At 40.4% G+C, this 19,967-nt stretch overlaps 1 protein-coding gene across 4 annotated transcripts; it reads left to right on the forward strand.

Annotated features, from left to right (window-relative positions):
* On the forward strand, window positions 1-19,219 carry LOC140536351 (spindlin-Z). Of its 4 annotated transcripts, none has more exons than XM_072658085.1 (6): window positions 1-126; window positions 11,892-12,226; window positions 12,348-12,396; window positions 13,619-13,869; window positions 13,979-14,212; window positions 15,750-19,219. In XM_072658085.1, the coding sequence occupies exons 2-6, from the start codon at window positions 12,175-12,177 to the stop codon at window positions 15,947-15,949; spliced, it is 786 nt and encodes a 261-aa protein (XP_072514186.1). In that variant the 5' UTR covers window positions 1-126; window positions 11,892-12,174; the 3' UTR covers window positions 15,950-19,219. The 4 variants fall into 4 exon arrangements, with proteins under 4 accessions (XP_072514186.1, XP_072514188.1, XP_072514187.1 ...); XM_072658087.1 differs by having other exon boundaries at window positions 12,111-12,226; XM_072658086.1 differs by lacking the exon at window positions 1-126 and adding an exon at window positions 136-239.
* The last annotated feature ends 748 nt before the right edge of the window (window positions 19,220-19,967 follow it).

The raw sequence follows: 19,967 nt of genomic DNA on the forward strand, positions 1-19,967 counted from the left end.
GGGAAGGCAGGGCCGCCTTCTGCTCATCAAACGGAGAACCGGGGGGAGAGAGAGAGACAGAGAACAGCAGAGGAATAATCCCCCCCCCAATAGCATGCCTATAACAGTTTCCCAATAAAAAAGAGGGTAAGCTGATAAATAACGTCTGACACACAGAGGTCTGGCGCTGCGTGAGAAGTATGAACACAAGACTGCGCGGGCAAGAATACAGGGATTTCTTTTGGGAAGCGTTAACAACAGTAAGGCTGTCGGGAGGCTGGATGCAGACATGGCTTTTTTCTTTCCTGCTTTCGTTTGAAATGGGCTTCTCGTACGCGAAAGGCTGGATTACAGTCCCTCCTTTGTTCGGCTGCGGCCGCTCTGCTGCTCTGGCTCTGCTGCGGGGATTGTAAATAACAGTGAGGCAACATGGCTGACGCGGCTGCTGCTGCTGCTGCTGCCGCCGCCGCTGCTGCTGCTGCTGCTGGTGCTGCTGCTGGTTAGCAGGCAAATGTCTCTGCTTTCAGCTCCATAGATGGTGTATCTGCGGGCTGTCGCGTACGGCATTTGGCCGATTTGAGCGTACGGCGTTTTCTTGACGTCCCCTTGGAATAATAACACCCTCTGCAGTCGCTAAGCTCCACTGGGGTGGCCGTTGGTGCATCGTTAGCCAGCTATCCTACGTTAGCTAGCTGACCTGCGAGTGTTTGGTGTTGAAGGGATGATAGGAGAGGTGGGGAGACCCAGCGGGCTTTACTGCTTGCCAGCCGAACCCATGACCCCGCTTTTGCGGTTCTTGTCAATGAACACAGTGAACGCTAATGGTGTATTAGCTATGATTTGCGAAAGGGGGGCCATCAGACCGAGCTAGCACGGCTGGCTACTAGCTCTGCCTTCGCAGCTCACGGCTCTTCTTCTCTACTGAACACATATGCACACTGCTAGCTAGCCACCTGGTTAGGTTTCCTCATGACCTGCCTGATGAGACAGCCAGGCTTGCAGGCAGCACTTAAGGACGGTGAAGTAGCGGCTTGTCAATTTAAGGGGTCTCCCTCCGTCTCCCTCACAGACGCTGAAAGGAGATCAGGCTCAGGTGATCTCGCTGCATTGTTGGCCGTCCTCGCCAGGCTGAAACATCAGCCTGAAAAGCAGCCCTCAGGTCAAATTGCACCCCCGAAACACAGCTGCAGACACCGGGATGAATCATCCGGGAAGGGACCCGTGGTTTGTTTGGAGGAAGGGCGCTCGTTCGTTTGTCTGTTGGACGTTTTGTAGGGCACCTCTACGAGATTAATTGGTCAATTAAGTGACGGCGGCGAGGCGAGCTGACGAGTGGGCCCAACCGCTCTCACCTAGCGCAGGCTAGCTAACGTTTTGTCTGAGCCGTAATCCCAGCGAACGTGAAACGTTGTGACAACGTATTGTTTTGGTAGCTAACAGAGCCGTAATCCAAGCAAACACGATTACGCTGTGACAACATTGTTACGACGTTGTGATAATCTGTTGTTTTGGTGACTGAGCTGTAATCATAGCTAACATGATAACGTTGTGACAACGTTTTGGAACCTATTGTCTGGGCTGTAATCCTAGCAAACATGATAATGTTGTGAACGTATTACTGAGCCATAATTGCAGCAAACACGATTACGCTGTGACAACATTGTTATGACGTTGTGATAATCTGTTGTTTTGGTGACTGAGCTGTAATCCCAGCTAACGTGGTAACATTGTGACAACGTTATGACAACCTATTGTTTCGGTGACTGAGCCGTAATCGCAGCAAACACGATTACGCTGTGACAACATTGTTATGACGTTGTGATAATCTGTTGTTTTGGTTACTGAGCTGTAATCATAGCTAACATGATAACGTTGTGACAACGTTGTAGCAACCTATTGTTTTGTTGACTGAGCTGGAATCCCAGCTAACATGAAAACGTTGTGACAACGTTTTGGAACCTACTGTCTGGGCTGTAATCCTAGCAAACATGATAATGTTGTGAACGTATTACTGAGCCATAATCGCAGCAAACACGATTACGCTGTGACAACATTGTTACGACGTTGTGATAATCTGTTGTTTTGGTTACTGAGCTGTAATCATAGCTAACGTGAAACGTTGTGACAACATTGTAGCAACCTATTGTTTTGGTGACTGAGCTGTAATCCCAGCTAACGTGGTAACATTGTGACAACGTTATGACAACCTATTGTTTCGGTGACAGAGCCGTAATCGCAGCAAACATGATTACATAGTGACAACATTGTTACGACGTTGTGATAATCTGTTGTTTTGGTGACTGAGCTGTAATCATAGTTAACATGATAACGTTGTTACAAGGTTGTAGCAACCTATTGTTTTGGTGTCTGAGCTGTAATCCTAGCAAACATGATAATGTTGTGAACGTATTATTGAGCCATAATCACAGCAAACACGATTACGCTGTGACAACATTGTGACAACGTATTGTTTCGGTGACTGAACTGCAATCACAGCAAAGCAATTACTTTGTGAGAACATTGTTACAATGTTGTGATAATCTATTGTTTGGGTGACTGAGCTGTAATCCCAGCGAACATGGCAACGTTGTGACAACATTGTGACAACGTTATAGCAACCTATCGTTTTGGTGTCTGAGCCGTAATCCCAGCAAACACGATTACGCTGTGGCAACATTGTTATGACGTTGTGATAATCTGTTGTTTTGGTGACTGAGCTGTAATCCCAGCTAACGTGGTAACATTGTGACAACGTTATGACAACCTATTGTTTCGGTGACTGAGCCATAATCGCAGCAAACACGATTACGCTGTGACAACATTGTTACGACGTTGTGATAATCTGTTGTTTTGGTTACTGAGCTGTAATCATAGCTAACATGATAACGTTGTGACAACGTTGTAGCAACCTATTGTTTTGGTGACTGAGCTGGAATCCCAGCTAACATGAAAACGTTGTGACAACGTTTTGGAACCTATTGTCTGGGCTGTAATCCTAGCAAACATGATAATGTTGTGAACGTATTACTGAGCCATAATCGCAGCAAACACGATTACGCTGTGACAACATTGTTACGACGTTGTGATAATCTGTTGTTTTGGTTACTGAGCTGTAATCATAGCTAACGTGAAACGTTGTGACAGCATTGTAGCAACCTATTGTTTTGGTGACTGAGCTGTAATCCCAGCTAACGTGGTAACATTGTGACAACGTTATGACAACCTATTGTTTCGGTGACAGAGCCGTAATCGCAGCAAACATGATTACATAGTGACAACATTGTTACGACGTTGTGATAATCTGTTGTTTTGGTGACTGAGCTGTAATCATAGTTAACATGATAACGTTGTTACAACGTTGTAGCAACCTATTGTTTTGGTGTCTGAGCTGTAATCCCAGCTAACATGGTAACGTTGTTACAACGTTGTAGCAACCTATTGTTTTGGTGACTGAGCCGTAATCCCAGCGGACATGGTAACGTTGTAGCAACCAATTGTTTTGGTGATTGCGCCATAATCCCAGCAAACACGATTACGCTGTGACAACATTGTGACAATGTATTGTTTCGGTGACTGAACTGCAATCACAGCAAAGCAATTACTTTGTGAGAACATTGTTACAATGTTGTGATAATCTATTGTTTGGGTGTCTGAGCCGTAATCCCAGCAAACACGATTACGCTGTGGCAACATTGTAGCAACCTATTGTTTTGTTGACTGAGCCGTAATTCCAGCAAACACAGTTACATTCTGACAACGTTGTGACACCCTATTGTTTTGTTAACTGAGCTGTAATCCCAGCAAACACAGTTATCTTGTTTTAACGTTGTGACAATGTTATGATAACCTGTTGTTTTGGCGACTGAGCCGTAATTCCAGCAAGCACAGTTGTTGTTTTAACATTTTAACAATGTTGTGACAACCTATTGTTTCGGTGACTGAGCCGTAATTCCAGCAAGCATAGTTACATTCTGACAACGTTGTGACACCCTATTGTTTTGTTAACTGAGCTGTAATCCCAGCAAACACAGTTATCTTATTTTAACGTTGTGACAATGTTATGATAACCTATTGTTTTGGCGACTGAGCCGTAATCCCAGCAAACACAGTTACGTTCTGACAACATTGTTTTTCTACATTGTCACATTGTTGAAATGTGATTCTTCAGAAAGTTGTGACTGTGTACTCTGACAACATTGCAGGAGGTTGTGACAACGTAGTGACAATGTTAAAAAGTACGGAACTCCTGGGAAAGAGGGAATTACCACAGAACCCCTTGTAGGGCCCCAATAGGGCCTATGTTGGGCGTGGAACTTGTCCTGGCAATGTTACTTAACAATAGTATTGTGACGACCTTTTTTGCAACAACGTAAACATCACCGTCTGTTGGCAACGTTGTAGCAATGTTGTAAGAAAGCAGACAACATTGTGACAATGTTGAGTGTTTGCTGGGGTGGAGTCTTTTACCAAAAGCACATTTTTTTGCCAATGGCATGGTTTAACCTTGGGTATCGATTGTCTGACCATTCCCAAAACTCTTAATTCACTTCGATACATCTCAGCTGTGTTTCTATTTTTTGAAAGCAGTAGTAAGGAATGGCTGCTTCATTAATATGTTAATGTTTTCATTTTTTATGTATATTAATTGTTTAACATTATAAACTTCCTACAACTTCCTAATTGTGGTACAGTACAGTACACTGTACAATTGTACAAACTGGGTCTCTGTTATGGATTACTTTGGCTGGGAATGCGCTGTTACGGGACATCCAGCATGTACATACCGAATGTGTGGATGCTGATACACTAACTTTTCTAAAACATATTTTAGAAAAGAATTTAGCATCGTATCCCAGACTAGCCTCTTCTGGGATATTAAAGACTAGACTTGTAGCGTTCATTGAAGCTGATTGCTGTTATTTAAGATGATTTGTTTCACAGATAACAGCTAGCTTTCACACTCGTATGTGTATCAGAACTAATCAGAACTAACTGTGAATGTGAGCTGGGTACGTTTCACCAGCTAAGCTACTAAACTACTGTGTATCAGCAGGTAGGTAGCAAGATAGCTAATTTGCCAGTGTGGCCACTTTAGGCTAATAAAAGGAGCAGGGGCGAAATATTTGATTCTCGATGCATCTTGATGTGGCAGCGGATGAATCTGAGTCGATTCAGAAATGTCAAAAATTGATTTACTGAATGCTAATTGATATTGTAACATTGACCAAACGCAAAAGGCAGAACTTGGAAGTGCAGAAGTGCAACGCCGGACAGTCTGAGGGGTGCACCTAACAGAGATACAAGATGACTGAGCGAGACATTCACCAGCACTGTCTGTAAGCTAGCGTATGGAAGCACTTTGGCTCTGATTGGCAGCAACTACAACCAGGTGTTTTCTGGAGAAAGCGATGTCAGAGCTTCCATCCAACTCTGAAAGAGCAAAGCGAATTCCAGACTGAAAGATTTGTGTCCATATTCAGCCGTCAAGAACCAGGGCTTTAGCGTTATGTCGTGCACTTTGGAGCTGAGCTACAGGAGCGTCCCATCTCAGATATCTTGGGTCACCTGTGCATTTTAACACCTATGAGTGACAGCTAGCGGCTGAGAGTCACATGGGTGCAGATATGGCTGAGCTGTTGAAGACTGTAGCAGAGGAACGGCAGATCACTGAGAAAGATTAGCTTCAGCTACGGATAACTGATAACGCATACAACCATGTTGTTGCTGCTGAACTGGGTAAATTCGTACATGTGGAAGCCTATGTCTGCATGCTAAACCTGGCCAGTTGCATGTGCTCAAGTTGCCATTAGAAATCGTACAAAATTACGCGGGACAGAATCTTCCTACGTTGACCTCCATTGAACGTTTAGCTGTTCCTTCTCCTGTAAAGTTGACACTTTTTTTGATTTTTGAGTGACAGCAACAATTTTTTCTTTTCTTTTATTGATTTTGTATGTAATATGTGGTTGGTGTAGCAAAGTGGGCAACAGCACCATCTTTCCTGTGGTAGTCTTGGATTCAGTTCCCCGGCTCGGCAAGTACACCACAGTACTCCATTTAGTGTCCTCCTACCTCTACCTTCTGCTACCTGTGTAACTTAACTCAAACGTGAGTCGCTACGGCTAAGAGCTTCATCCAAATACTGTACATGGCATACACCATAATGCGGTTTGGGACGAAGCTCTTCAGATGTATCATCAGATATTAGTTCGAGTTAGTTGACATCAGTTACGATTTGTGAACGATCATATAAGCTGCTTGAGTTGCTCAGTAGACTTGGTGTTTGAGTTATCCACCATACCGTCCATCTCTCTGAGCCATGTGACTACATTTACATTTACATTTATGGCATTTAGCTGACGCTCTTATCCAGAGCGACTTACAAGGTTACCCGTATTACAGAGGTGGGTCAGTGTAGTGTTAGGAGTCTTGCCCAAGGACTCTTATTGGTGTAGCGCAGTATAGTCACCCTGACCGGGAATCAAACCCTGGTCTCCCACATGGTGATGTAACCCAGTGGCAGGTAGTGGTGTTATCTGTTGCGCCACACCAACCACTGTAGAATGTTATTCAATCAAAATAATCGATATGGACAAGATTCTGTCGATTAGAGGTTTTGAATGTTGGTTTTGATACATTTTTTGATTAATTGCCCAGTCCTGGTTTGAGTTGATCAGATCTAGATATCGGTTTAGTATATTTCTTTGCGAGTTATCTGCTGATACTGGTATATTGCCACTGTCATCATACAACCCTATTTTTCCTCGAGTCCAGCTGGTTGTACAAAGAAATTCTTCTCAGCTGTTGGAATTTTGTTGGAGTAATTTGAGTAGGACTATTAATTAGCGAAACGTACCACGATACGGGTTACGATTTAATATATTGCGATATAGGTTTATGTAGCATGGTGGCCGATTTTTTGTAACTGTCATATACTATAAAAAAAACTAAAATAAAGGTGCTACAGGTTCTAAGCCATAGAAGAACCACTTTAGTTCCATAAAGAACCATTTTGAGATAAAGAACATAAAGAAACAAGCTTTTGGGGTCTTTTTTTTGCGGTTCTTCAGACTCTTACATCTCTATTACAAACAGGGTTCCTTAGGGAACCACATGTGCTTCTTCTGTGTCATCATTTAAATAACCTTTGTAGCACCTTTATTTTTAGGAATGTAGTCTAAAAAAACACCATCATATGCCTAAACTGCAAACATTTTTTTTTTATCCAATCAGAACAGTGGGCTGTGAGTCCTACACTGCAATCTAGTGGTCGGGGTTTAAACACAGCACTAAATGAACCACTGTTTCCCACCAATCTTTACATCTAAACTATTCATAACAATTCAGTATCGCAAAACGTAATATCACGATTCTTTGATATATCTATTTTCCTACCCCTCTAATTTTGAGGTGTGCTGATTTCAGTGTAACTGACTAGGGTGTGATAGAGTTATATTTATCCTACGTATTCATAAGGGTTTAAGACTCGCATTAGCAGCCATAAGGGTCGCTGAAAGGGCTTTTATTAAAAAAGGTACAAGCTACAAGTTGCTCCACTTATGATCTTATCCCAGGCCGAAGTTTAAGCTCCTGACTCTGCTGGGGTGTTCCGGTTGTCATACGCTTTATTTAGCCTCTCCTCTCGGCGGACATCTGAGGGAATAATGCATGAGCCTTTTCTCACTGATCAATTAGCTATGACCATTAGCATGCAGGCGTGATTTTGCTCAGCCCGGGTTTTGAACGGAGATTAAGTAGCATGAAAATCAAAGAAGTGCCTCACTCATTTTCAGTTTAACTAAAGTCCCACGGCATCACATAGCAAACCTTATCCAAAACCATATCCTCTGTTGTTTTCCAAGGTTTCTTCCTTTCCTGAACAAACGTCCAGTCTTTTGCATACAGATGACAAATGATACACGGAGGCATGCAAAAGTTCAGGCACCCCTGCTCAAAAGTTCTGTTACTGTGAATAGAACAGTGGGATCTAAAGAGATAGTCCAACACTGCTATCTGGCGGTCAGGGTCTAAACACAACACAAAGTGAACTACTGTCTGCCACCAGTATTTACATCTTGCTATAGCGAGAATCGCTATAATGTTGCAGAACATTGCATAGCAATGCACCAGTGTATCGATATTTTCTTACTTTAATATTTTAGGCAGAATTATTTATATTGATTATTTCTATTTTTAGATCTTTTACTGTTTTAAAATGACAAAAAATGAAAAGGGCCCACATCTCGACATCCTCCATGGTCAGTACTTTGGAAGGACTTAAGTCTACCAGTTCTTGTTTGGGGGATTTTCACTTCTTCGTCCTGCAAAGGGCGTCCAGTTCGGTGAGATTCTTGGGTCAACTTGCTGCACTGCTCTTTTGAGGTCTATCCACAGATCTGCAGTGATGTTTTGGTAGGAGGACTGTGAGGGTCAAGGCACAACCTTTAGCATGGGCCTCTTTAGGTAGTCTATTGTAGATTTAGGCTCATTATCCTGCTGTAAAAGCCATCCTCTTTATTTATGTATCTATTTATTATACGGCGTGATATTGTCCCCTATGACTCTTTTCCATGGAGATTATATTTGTGCAGGTGTCGCTGCACAGTAGGACAGTGCACCTCCATGCCAGAGTCTGCTAAATCTTTTAAAAAGTCTTTTGATCTGCCTTTCTAGCAATCTTACGAGCAGTTCTCTCTAGTCTTCCAGACGTTAACTTGACCTCCACTGTTTCTCTTAACTGCCGTTTCGAAAAAAAATTACGAAGTACGTTGCTGTCTTCCGATAGCCTTCTCCTGCTTTGTGGGCATCAGTTATTTTATTGTCCTCCTGCTTAGAGGAGACCATGGCTGCTGATTGTTGGGACAAGGTTTAAGGAGTCAGAAGCTGAGTGTCCCAATTTGACTACTACACACTAATACTACAAAGTAAATACTATTATACTAATCTTAATAGTGCGAGATTGGCAGGTTCGTACACAGAATATTTGCGCACTAACCTGATTTGAACTAACAGGAAGTGATTTGTGAAGCAATATATGCAACTGCAAGATTTCTGATGCTGTCGCCGCTGTACTTGCGCAAAGTATCCAACATTCATGGGGTTTGTTTTGTCATTTTTCCCGTTCCATTGTGCACTGGATTGGGGAATATTACTGTTCACCGTAACCACACTTGAAAACCAATGTTACATACTCAAAAAAAAAAACAGTTGTTAGTATAACTAATAGTACGCAGTTGGGACGCACCCAGTTCATTTTCTTTCTTAATGACGACTGTGAACAAGCCATGTCTCTAACTAGCTAATTAAGGTCTGAGACCTTGGTCAAAGTTATCAGAGATCCCCTGGGGCGCCCAGACTTCGTTTTGCAGCTTTCCTTTTTTTCAGTGTAAAATTGTACAAAACAAAAATAACAATAATGTGGCTTAAAATGTTTTTGGAGAACAGATCATCTTCTTTTGACTGGGGACGATGATCACCTTTTGCATGCCACTATACCTGTAATTTCATACTTGATTATGATTGAGCTAATTATGAAGTTAAGTGATGCAGAAGGAGCGACACCACTATCTTACGAAAGGATATATGAGTTCAGTCTGTGCTTCTGAATTTCTGATATCCATTGTAGCTGATTATAACCATATCATTTGGTGCTGGTCAGATTCTGAAGTTAAATTCAGTGGATACAGGATTTTCACCGAACTGAAGAGTTGGAATTGAGACTGGGGCCATGACTATGCATATTATGCATATCATTTTCAATTTCCTCCATCAAATGTGTTCATTTGGTGTGAGCAGATTGGCCCAGTGACAGTGTTCTCTTTAGACATTAATGTCTGGCACATATTTTTTTGCTGATTTAAGATGCAGTCTGTATTAAAACCATATATATATATGTATATATGCATACATACATATACACCAGATTGTCTCAGCCAGCTTGAACTACAAGTCTCTTGATGTTTAACGGTTCAGAGGAAGGCTGTCTGCTCGAGTTAACTCATAATACATAATGTTCTGCAGCTGTACTCAATATTCTCTTTCTCTCCTACAACTAATTCAGTTTTGATTATCCAGCAAAGCAAACTGTGGGCTTTGGCTGTCTGTATTGTCCGACTTGCAGCAGTTAAAGGTTAACGCCGTGCTAGCCATCGGCTGGCTGCCTTTGCGTGTAGAGCGATCATGATGTGTTGCGCAACAGCTCCATCCTAGCTGACTAAATAATGTATGTCTCATGTCAATGTGTATTTGATCCAATTTCTTCTCAAATCCAAGTTTTCTGAGCTGTTTGAAAATTGTCACTCTCAATATCAATCATCAATATATGAAAGAGTTAGGAGTTCTAACCAGGGGCATCGGTTTAAGCATAATGTATAAAATAATGAGCTAAAGAGAATAATAATATGTGAAGTAAGTAAACTCTTTGCAATTACCTGGATCTCTGAATTGATTACTAACAAAATTGTTGTCAAAGTCAGTAGTATAGACAAGCACAATCTAACTAACGTTGTACTGTTCATGTCTTCTTTTGAGCACATTAAGTAAGCATCCATAGTGCAGGCTAGAAAAAGTAAGTGAATCCTGAATTTAATAACCAGTAGATCAATCTTTAGCAGCAGTCACCCGTACCAAATATTTTCTGTAGCTACAAATTTGCAAAGATTTACACAATGCTGAGGAGGTACCATTTAGTACCATTGCTTACTGCAAATGTGTTTCAGCTCCTCAGTATTTCTGGGCAGCCTTGCGTGCAAAGCCCTATTTATGCCATGCCACAGCATCTCGATAGGCTTAAGGTCAAGACTCCACTGACTGTGAACTAAAATATTAAAATCATTTATTTAGTTGGTTTGCTTGTATGCTTTGGTGATGATTTGTTTTTGTTTTTTGTTGTTTTTGTAATTGTAATTGTGTAATTGTGGATTAATGTACACACAGGTCTTTAGCAATAGCTTTTTTGGCCTTTTTATTAATAATGCATCTCTACAACATGTTATCTGAAATCTTCTGTAAGTTGTTTGTATTGAAGAATGGTTCACACTAAACAATCTTTGTAAAGAAGATATTTGTCAGTAAACCGTAAACTCTTTGTGTGCCTTCATTTCATGAGCAACTTAGCCGTAAAATCCATAGTATAAATCTAACAATTTTGATTGGAAAGGTCATAGAGGTTTACTGCTCTGTGAACTGTTTACTCCATGTAAAGGCCTGTACAGTACAACTGTTTTTATGTTATTAGTTTAGTTTGAGTTTGTGTTTGACTGTAATTGTGAGTTGGATAATGATCAGACCATATTCTGACTAGTAAGCAATGCAGAAATCAGGGTCCACTCACTTGTTTGAGTTTGGGGTGCATTGTGCACTGTGGATGTTTACTCAACATGCTCGATAGAAGACCTGAACAGTACAACTGTGTGTGTGTGTGTGTGTGTGTTATTAGTTAAGTTAGATGTCTATAAATGTGACTTATGTTATGACCAGACCACTGTTTATAAGGAATCAGTGCAGGAATCTAGCTAACTCCAACGGGTTCACTTACTTTTTCTAGCCTGCACTGTGGGTGTTTACACAGTGTGCTCAATAGAAGACATGAACAGTACAACTGTTTGTGTTATTAGTTTAGTTAAATTGTATTTATGTATAACTGTGACTTTGATAATCAATGCAGAAATCCTGCTAATTCCAAAAGGGTTCTCTTAACTTTAATGGAGCAGTGATCTATTAAAGCATTAATATACTTAAATTACCCAGGTGAATGATACCGCTAGCAATGAATATCAGTTGTCCTTCCATTCTCAGTTTGATTGATTGATAATAATAATAATAATAATAGTAATACTACTACTACTACTACTACTAATAATAATAATAATAATAATCATAATCATAAGTCTTCTTTTCTTTTTACCTTCTAGGTTTATAAAGCCCTTCTCCAAAAGTAAAAGACTGGACAGCCACCAACTTCCAGAGCCCTAAGTGGGCTGCTGACAACCAGCTTTCAACTCTTTCAGACCAATCTCAGATTCCTGTCTGTTGGTGTTGTACCACTGGATTATATGCCCTCGTTTTCCCACACTGTAGAAGACCCCCCTTTTATTTAACCCCTCCCCCCCCTTTGCTCTTTCTTTCATCAGAAAGGGTACAATTGATATTTTCACCCTAGTCTGGCAGCCAAGCTGCTCCCCTACATCCAGATGAATGAAGACCCCATTCGGGAAGAACGCGGGCCAGAGATCCAGAGCTGATGCAGGTAAACTTGGTTGGAGTGTTTTGATATTGGGGTTTTATATATTGGGATATTAGGGTTTTAATATGCAACCACGTTTACTGGAAATGTTTTGTCATATTTTTTTTTGTTACATGTACCCAAGGACACGCTGGAGTCTCTGCAAATATGATGAAGAAGAAGAATTCACACAAGTAAGTTTCCAAACCTAGGTAATGATATGAAAACTACACCCCTGTAAAAAGCAATGTACTTTTAATGAATAATAGTTTCATTAAAATATAATATATTATATTTATTAATATATTAATATTATAAATAATATTATTTTTAAAATAATACTATATAAATAATATTCTTTTATTATTTTATAATATTAAAAATAATATTATTTTTCATTAAAAAATAATAGTTTTAATGAATAATAGTTCATGTTAATTCCAAGGGATGCACTTACTTTTTCTACCCTGCTCTGTGAATGTTTGCTTTACTTACATGTACTTGATAAAACACATGAACAGTACAGCTCTGTATGTTATTAATTTAGTTAGATTGTGTGTGTATGTGTATGTATATATACATATACGTATATATATTTGTGACTTAATGAGAAATAATGATCAGGCCCCTCTTTATTAGTACTCAATGCAGAAATCTAGCTAACTCCAACGGGTTCACTTACTTTTTCTAGCTTGCACTGTGGCTCTTTACTCAGTATGGTCAAAAAAGACATGAACAGTACAAGTTACTGTGCTATTAGTTTAGTTCGAACTATTGCAATATTAGTATTGTCCCATAAATACTTATTTTGATTTGATTGTAGTCAGCATTTTGCGCTGCCGAATTGGTGATAATATAATTGCATAATAGCCTGATATAAAACTACACCCCTGTAAAAAGCAATGTACTTTTAATGAATAATAGTTTGGGAGAAGTATGTTTTTTGGCAATTCGTGCTGCCTGTCAAAAGGCAAAAACAAAAAACAATGTATCAGGTACATATCAGTTTGTTTTGGAGGCTGCTAGAAGTTGCCAATTGTCTTCAGACTGGATCGCCCTGTCTACGATACAGATCGAGGAGCCTCGCACAGAGTTGCTGTAATCCTTAACTTCACTGAATACCATATTTGTGATGTCCATTCTTACACAAAAGTAAACAGAATGGGCAATACAGAGGTCAGGAAAAACAATCAAGTCCATATATTGTACAATACGTTCACAAGTTAATTATCGCGACAGACCTAGTGTTGTTGAAGATTTGTGTAGGATTTGATGTGATATTCGACCCTGACTATTAAGAATTTCCTATTTTTATAGCAGTCAGCAGCATCTCTCAAGGTCACATTGGATTTTCAGGAGCTTAGTTGCACAGCGTGGTCTGAATATAGTCTGTACGGTTGCTGCTTATTCTTGCAGAAAACACAAAAGCAGCGTCGGGCCCACCAAGGTGTCCCAGCCTCGGCGGAACATAGTGGGTTGCCGCATTCAGCACATCTGGAAGGAGGGCAGTGGAGCAGCATCGCAGTGGAAGGGCACAGTGCTAGACCAAGTTCCCGTCAACCCATCGCTGTACCTTATCAAGTACGATGGGTTTGACTGCGTTTATGGGCTGGAGCTGCATAAGGACGAGCGAGTACAGGGGCTGGAAGTCCTGCCAGATCGACTAGGTAAGTCCTGTTTGTGGCCTCTTTTCACACTTTGCTTGCTTTGCTTATTTTTCTTGCCGTTACTGCAGACGTTCCCCCACAAATGTCTCCTGTTCCTTTCACCCATCAGCTTCCACACGCATCAGCGACGCCCACCTGGCCGACACTATGATAGGCAAGGCAGTTGAGCATATGTTTGAGACTGAAGAGGGCTCGAAAGACGAGTGGCGGGGCATGGTGCTGGCCCGAGCCCCAATCATGAACACATGGTTTTATATCACTTATGAAAAAGACCCTGTCCTCTACATGTATCAGCTCCTTGATGACTACAAGGACGGAGACCTGAGGATCATGCCGGATTCAAGTAAGTTTGACGTGTTTAATGACTAGAAAATTTTACTTTCAGCACATCACACATCTCTAAACCATCCCCACTTTCTGATTGCAGTTTAACCCCTTAACACAGCAGGGCTTAGAACACACAAATGTGTATTACGCGATAACTACAGGGCCGTCTGTACAAATTGGGGGGGCTAACCTTTGGTAAAAGAAGTTTTCAGCACACTGGTGGTCCATAGGCTTTTTAAGGGGTTAATGTGCCATAGAATGGATTTATCAGATATCGGTTAGGGTGCCGAATGTTGAGATGCAGTTTTACAACCCCATTATTTTTTCGCGTTTTTCTTTTGTTGGCTTGTTAAAGAAAATAATACACTCTTCTTCCATTGGTTGGTTTATGTCATGGGGATGGCTCACATTAACCATATAGCATATCCTGGCCTAGCATAGCATAGCTGTGAAAAGGACATTATGGACATTCCAGTGTGGATATAGTAGCGGTTGTTGTCGTTTGGCGGTGTTAGCTTTCCAGTGGCGCACAACATTTCCCCATGCTGATAAGTTCAACAGCGCTTCCTCCTGTTGGCCCTTCTCCTTATACGGTCAGCCTGATGGTAGCTATTAGCATTTTTATCATTACTTCCATATTCTTCTTAAGTAGCCATTGTGTTTAGCCCTGAAAGGCTAAAAAGTTTGTGAGCTGGGTGTAGGGGTGAGTGATATGGTAAAAATAATAAATTATGATATTGAAATACATTTTCACACTAGACAAAAAGGATCACAATACACATTATAGATCAAAGGAATCAGTGTCAACAGAATCTTTAAAACTACAATTGAATTACTCTCCATACTGAGTACAGTGATTTTAAATAAAAATTTTAAATAAAAATTACATAGTTTGTGATGATAGAGTTGTATTAGTGGTCTGTAAACATTGACATTATCCTCAATATGCTTAGAAAAGTATACTGTGCATCATGATAACAGAATTTATCATGATATGATACAATATCATATTACCCACCCCTAGCTGAGTGTTTGTAAAATTTGGGGTGTAAATGTGCTATATAAGATATATAAGATAAGACTGTGATGTAAGAGTTTGGAGGTTTTGGAATTGGCCCGTTTAACAGCTCTGTTTTAGTTCTGCTGGATTTTCTTTTGAAGGAGGACCAACAGTGCAACACAGAACATAAGCGGTTGGTATCAGTATTGAAAATGTTACTTAGCCTTAATTAGAACTAGGGGTTGTCACAATACCCAAAATTGCATTTTATAGCTTAACCCTTAAAACAGCCAATAGCCTGCTGGCGGAAAGCTATTACAAACTTCTATTACCAAAGAATAGACCCCTAGTTTGTACAGAAGTCCCCGTAGTTACTGAGTAATAGACTTTGTAATAAGCCTGGCTGCGTTAGGGGTTAATTAACATGTCTGAAATAAAGAACTGAGGGTACTGAAAGTAGTGAAGTTTGGGATTCCACAATTTGGGACTACACATTTGCAGCCTTCCTTGCTCTGACTTCCCTAAACAAAACATTTCTCCTGACATGTTGCAGATGACTCTCCCCCAGCGGAGCGGGAGCCCGGAGAGGTAGTGGACAGCCTCGTCGGGAAGCAGGTGGAGTACGCCAAAGAGGATGGCTCGAAACGGACTGGCATGGTCATCCACCAGGTGGAGGCTAAGCCCTCCGTTTATTTCATCAAGTTCGATGACGACTTTCACATTTACGTGTACGACTTGGTGAAAACATCATAGGCGGCACGACGAGAGCGAGGAAGGAAGTGGAGGTAGCGGTGGAGGAGACTGACTTCGGATGTGATCCACAAACTCTGCCAAAAGTTATCGTGGAACGTTTCTCGCACCATCTTGTGGAGACGTAACGATGGATATTTCACTGGAGCCTTGGATTGCCACTAGTTAAGTGTCTTTTTATTGTTTCGTTCTTTTGTTTTTGTTTGTTTGTTTGTTTCCAGATGAAGGGATAGCTGTGTTCGACATGATAATCCCTAAACAAAAGTAGCTTAAATATTCAAATGGTTGTCTTTTAAGTATTGTTCATACCTGTCGGTTAGAGATGACGAGCGAACATCATTTCCACTAGTGAAAGTAAGGGGAAGCTGGAGGGGAGGGGAAAAAACAGGCCCCGGAATCAGTTCTCATATTCCCCATTATGAATTAGGATGCATGGTGCTGTCGAACGACTGACAGAAAACTGCTTAAGCGTGACTGTTACGGCTCCATGTGGAGCTCAGCCTTTACATGTCACCCAAATACACGTTATGTTTAGTTTTGGGATTTGTCGTTTCTTTTTTCATCTTCTGCTTTGCTGAAGTTCAACCCAGCAGTGGGGATGTCTAGCTCAGTTACTCTGTTGAAACTGTCTCACATTTGCTATGAATTGTACTCATCATCTGTTTGTTAGATGGTGCCTATATTTGTAGTGTGCATACCAGCTTCTTGCTTCTTTTTTTTTTTCCAACAAATTTCTTATTTTTAGAACACGACAAAATTCCAATGCAGCTTATTGATGACTTATCTGAAGCACTAATGTTATTTGACCTCTACGAAAAGATTGGAGCACTTGATTTTATCTTATTTCTCTGGAACATGTGAGATCAAATTCAGTCACTTATTTAAAAGCTGTTTAGAAATGAGCATTTTTAAGCTTTGACTGAATTCCTTATGTACTTGTCTTGTGTGGAATCCTGCTATTGCTCAGCTATAGCTTATGTACTTAATGGTGTTTTGAGCGTATTTGCAATTTGTACTTACTTTCACCATGTAGCGAAACACATGGATGATTTTCCAAAATTGTCTTAAAATGTTATTTTAAAGTGTATTTTGCATTATTTTTTTTGTTTGTTCTTAAGTTTAAAAATTTCGTCCAATACCACAAAGAGTTGTGAGGGTTGACTTCTCCTTCCGATCTGCCATTTTCAAGAGAGCAAGGTGGGGAAATTGCAACAAATTTCAACAAATTAGGGTTTTTTTGTTTTTTTTCCACAGATGAAGGGATAACTCTGTTCAACATGATATATTCCCTAAACAAAAGTAGCTGAAATTTTATTTTAGTATTGTCCTGCCATTTTCCAGAGAACACGTTTGGAAAAATTGGCCGCAGATTTTGCCAAACAAACTATCCTGACAAAGGAGAGTAACAAAGGAAATTGCTGCAATAATGATTGAAAAGTATTCAGGAAGTGAATCGCAATCTTCCCAGCCCACTCTGCTCTTATACGATGACTAACGTTGCTTCTTACACGATCAGCCTTTTGAGATTTGCTTTTTTTTACTCCTCACTTTAATGTGTAAATGTGCGTGCCTCGCTGTTTGACTGTCTGGTTCCGATATTTTAATGTTTTGTGCGTTCCCAATCCCACCAGATCTCTACATAGAAGACTGACCTGAGGGCCCCCTTTAGGAATGTTCTAATGTTTAAAGTAACACACTCACACAGACATACGCACACACTGCTGCAGCCACATGTGTTTTTCATTACCTCACACTCCTCGTTCATGAGTGTTCGGCCCACTACAGCTCGCCCCTCCTTTTTCTTTGCAGCAGCGCTCAGCTGCGTGTAGAAGATCGGCCTCTGAAGGGAACGCCTGACGCTAGCTAACCTCACCGCTATTAAGACTTGCTTCCCATATGCACAGCAGCCCTGCAGACGGTGGTAAACTGATGTCGCTTCGTTTTCCATGTTCCTTTCTCCCAGTATTGACCCTAAGACCTTAAGGCAGGCGGCCCTGCTAAACTTACCAAAAAAAAAAGAAGAAGTAGAATGACCGAACCGTCGTCGATTAAACCGGTGTGATTCTTACACAGTTTGGCTGAGGGGGAACCATCATCTTTGGATGCAGCTCGCTCGGGACTCGTCATGTGCTATTAGCTATTAGAAGACTGCGGGCTGCGGGCCTTGTAACAAAACTGTATGCACCCTCAGTATCTGTTGCAGCTACCATATACTTACCGTTTTTGGTTTTGTTTTGTTTTTTTAAAGTAGGATTCTGTCTTATCAGTGGCATATGGACGTGTCATTATGCAAACGGACATTCAGAAAAAGACATGTTCGACGGATTGGCCTTTTCTTTACATTTACCTAATGTAGTATTGTACCGTGTTTGATGTCAGGTCGACGTGGGAAATCGAAACAAAGAAAATGAGACAAAAAAATCTAACAAAAAAACAAAAACACGAACGCTAGGCCATTCTTTTTGCATGATATGAGTAGAGTTGTAACTGTATGTTAGTGTGATGCATGTGTACCCGTCTTTTAATTTCAGTTATTCGTTCCCTAAATGAAAGTTTGTTGTGTTGCTAATTGTGAATTTCCTGTTTTTTTTTATTGTTATTATTATTATTATTATTTTATTTTCCCCATTTCTTAAAAAAAGAGGAAGTATTTTATTTTCTACTATGCTCTATCGGATCAAATGCACTGGTGTTCTATGTGGAGTGCCAACTTGAAGGGCAAGGTACCAGTGTTACACAGCATTTGAGGGATCATATCTTTTTAATTGTTGATATGGGAAAAAATGTTGTTATGGCAAAAGAATATGAACAACAACAACAAAAAACAGGCAAACCAGCGCACATACATCACACTCATCGCTCACGCCACACATATCTGATATTCAGCCTTGTACATATCAAATTGGAGAAAATCATGGGGGTTTCCCATTGAGTGCACAACACGCTGCAGGATTTCCAAATATGATCCCTTTGAGATGCTGTTGCTCTTTGATTATTTTGTAAAAAAATAAAAACAAAAAAAACAGAACAGTGCAATTTGATGATTGTCGCAGATACATGTATAGTTCAGATTTCATGTTCTCCTTCACGTATAGGTAAATGGCTTCTACTGGACCGCAATTTTTTTTTCTAAACATTGTAGATAGTTCATTTTATTTGCATTTAGAAGTATAAACACATTTTAAAACCTGTTACTTAATTCTGTAAGTAATTTTTATAATTATTATGTAAGTCTATCCTTATAAGATTAAAAAAATAAAACTTCATGTGAAACAGGTTGTCGCTGTTTCTGTTCCAAACCATGGTCTACCCTCCAGAGCGGGATTTACACATTTACTTATTCATTTACTCCTCATTCAAGTAAACCTGCGAGCTGAAGTTAGCCTGTCTTAGACTAAGTTAAACTTGTTAGCTAGAGTTGACCTGAGGTAAACCTTCTACCTAAAGTTAGCCTGTTTTAGTCTGAGTTAAACCTGCAAGTTACAGTTAGCTTGAGGTAAACCTGTTAAGATAGAGTTAGCCTGCCTGTCTGGGTCTGAGTTAATCCTGCTATATAAAGTTATCCGGTCTTAGTCTGAGGTTAACCTGACAGAATTATCCTGAGGTAAACATTTTAGCTGGAGTTAGCCTGTCTAAGTCTAAAGTTAACCAGACAGAATTATCCTGAGGTAAGCATGTTAGCTAGAGTTAGCCTGTCTTTGTCTAAAGTTAACCAGACAGAATTATCCTGAGGGAAACATTTTAGCTAGAGTTAGCCTGTCTTAGTCTAAAGTTAACCAGACAGAATTATCCCGAGGTAAACATTTTAGATAGAGTTAGCCTGTGTTAGTCTAAAGTTAACCAGACAGAATTATCCTGAGGTAAGCATGTTAGCTAGAGTTAGCCTGTCTTTGTCTAAAGTTAACCAGACAGAATTATCCTGAGGTAAACATTTTAGCTAGAGTTAGCCTGTCTTAGTCTAAAGTTAACCAGACAGAATTATCCTGAGGTAAACATTTTAGCTAGAGTTAGCCTGTGTTAG

The sequence above is a fragment of the Salminus brasiliensis genome, chromosome 16, assembly GCF_030463535.1.
Source record: "Salminus brasiliensis chromosome 16, fSalBra1.hap2, whole genome shotgun sequence".
Classification (NCBI taxonomy): domain Eukaryota; kingdom Metazoa; phylum Chordata; class Actinopteri; order Characiformes; family Bryconidae; genus Salminus; species Salminus brasiliensis.

Coding starts and splice junctions, on each gene's coding strand:
- LOC140536351 (XM_072658085.1), top strand. CDS start 12,175: ATGAAGACCCCATTCGGGAAGAACGCGGGCCAGAGATCCAGAGCTGAT. Junction 12,227..12,347: donor GAGATCCAGAGCTGATGCAG/GTAAACTTGGTT, acceptor CATGTACCCAAG/GACACGCTGGAGTCTCTGCA. Junction 13,870..13,978: donor AGTCCTGCCAGATCGACTAG/GTAAGTCCTGTT, acceptor TTCACCCATCAG/CTTCCACACGCATCAGCGAC.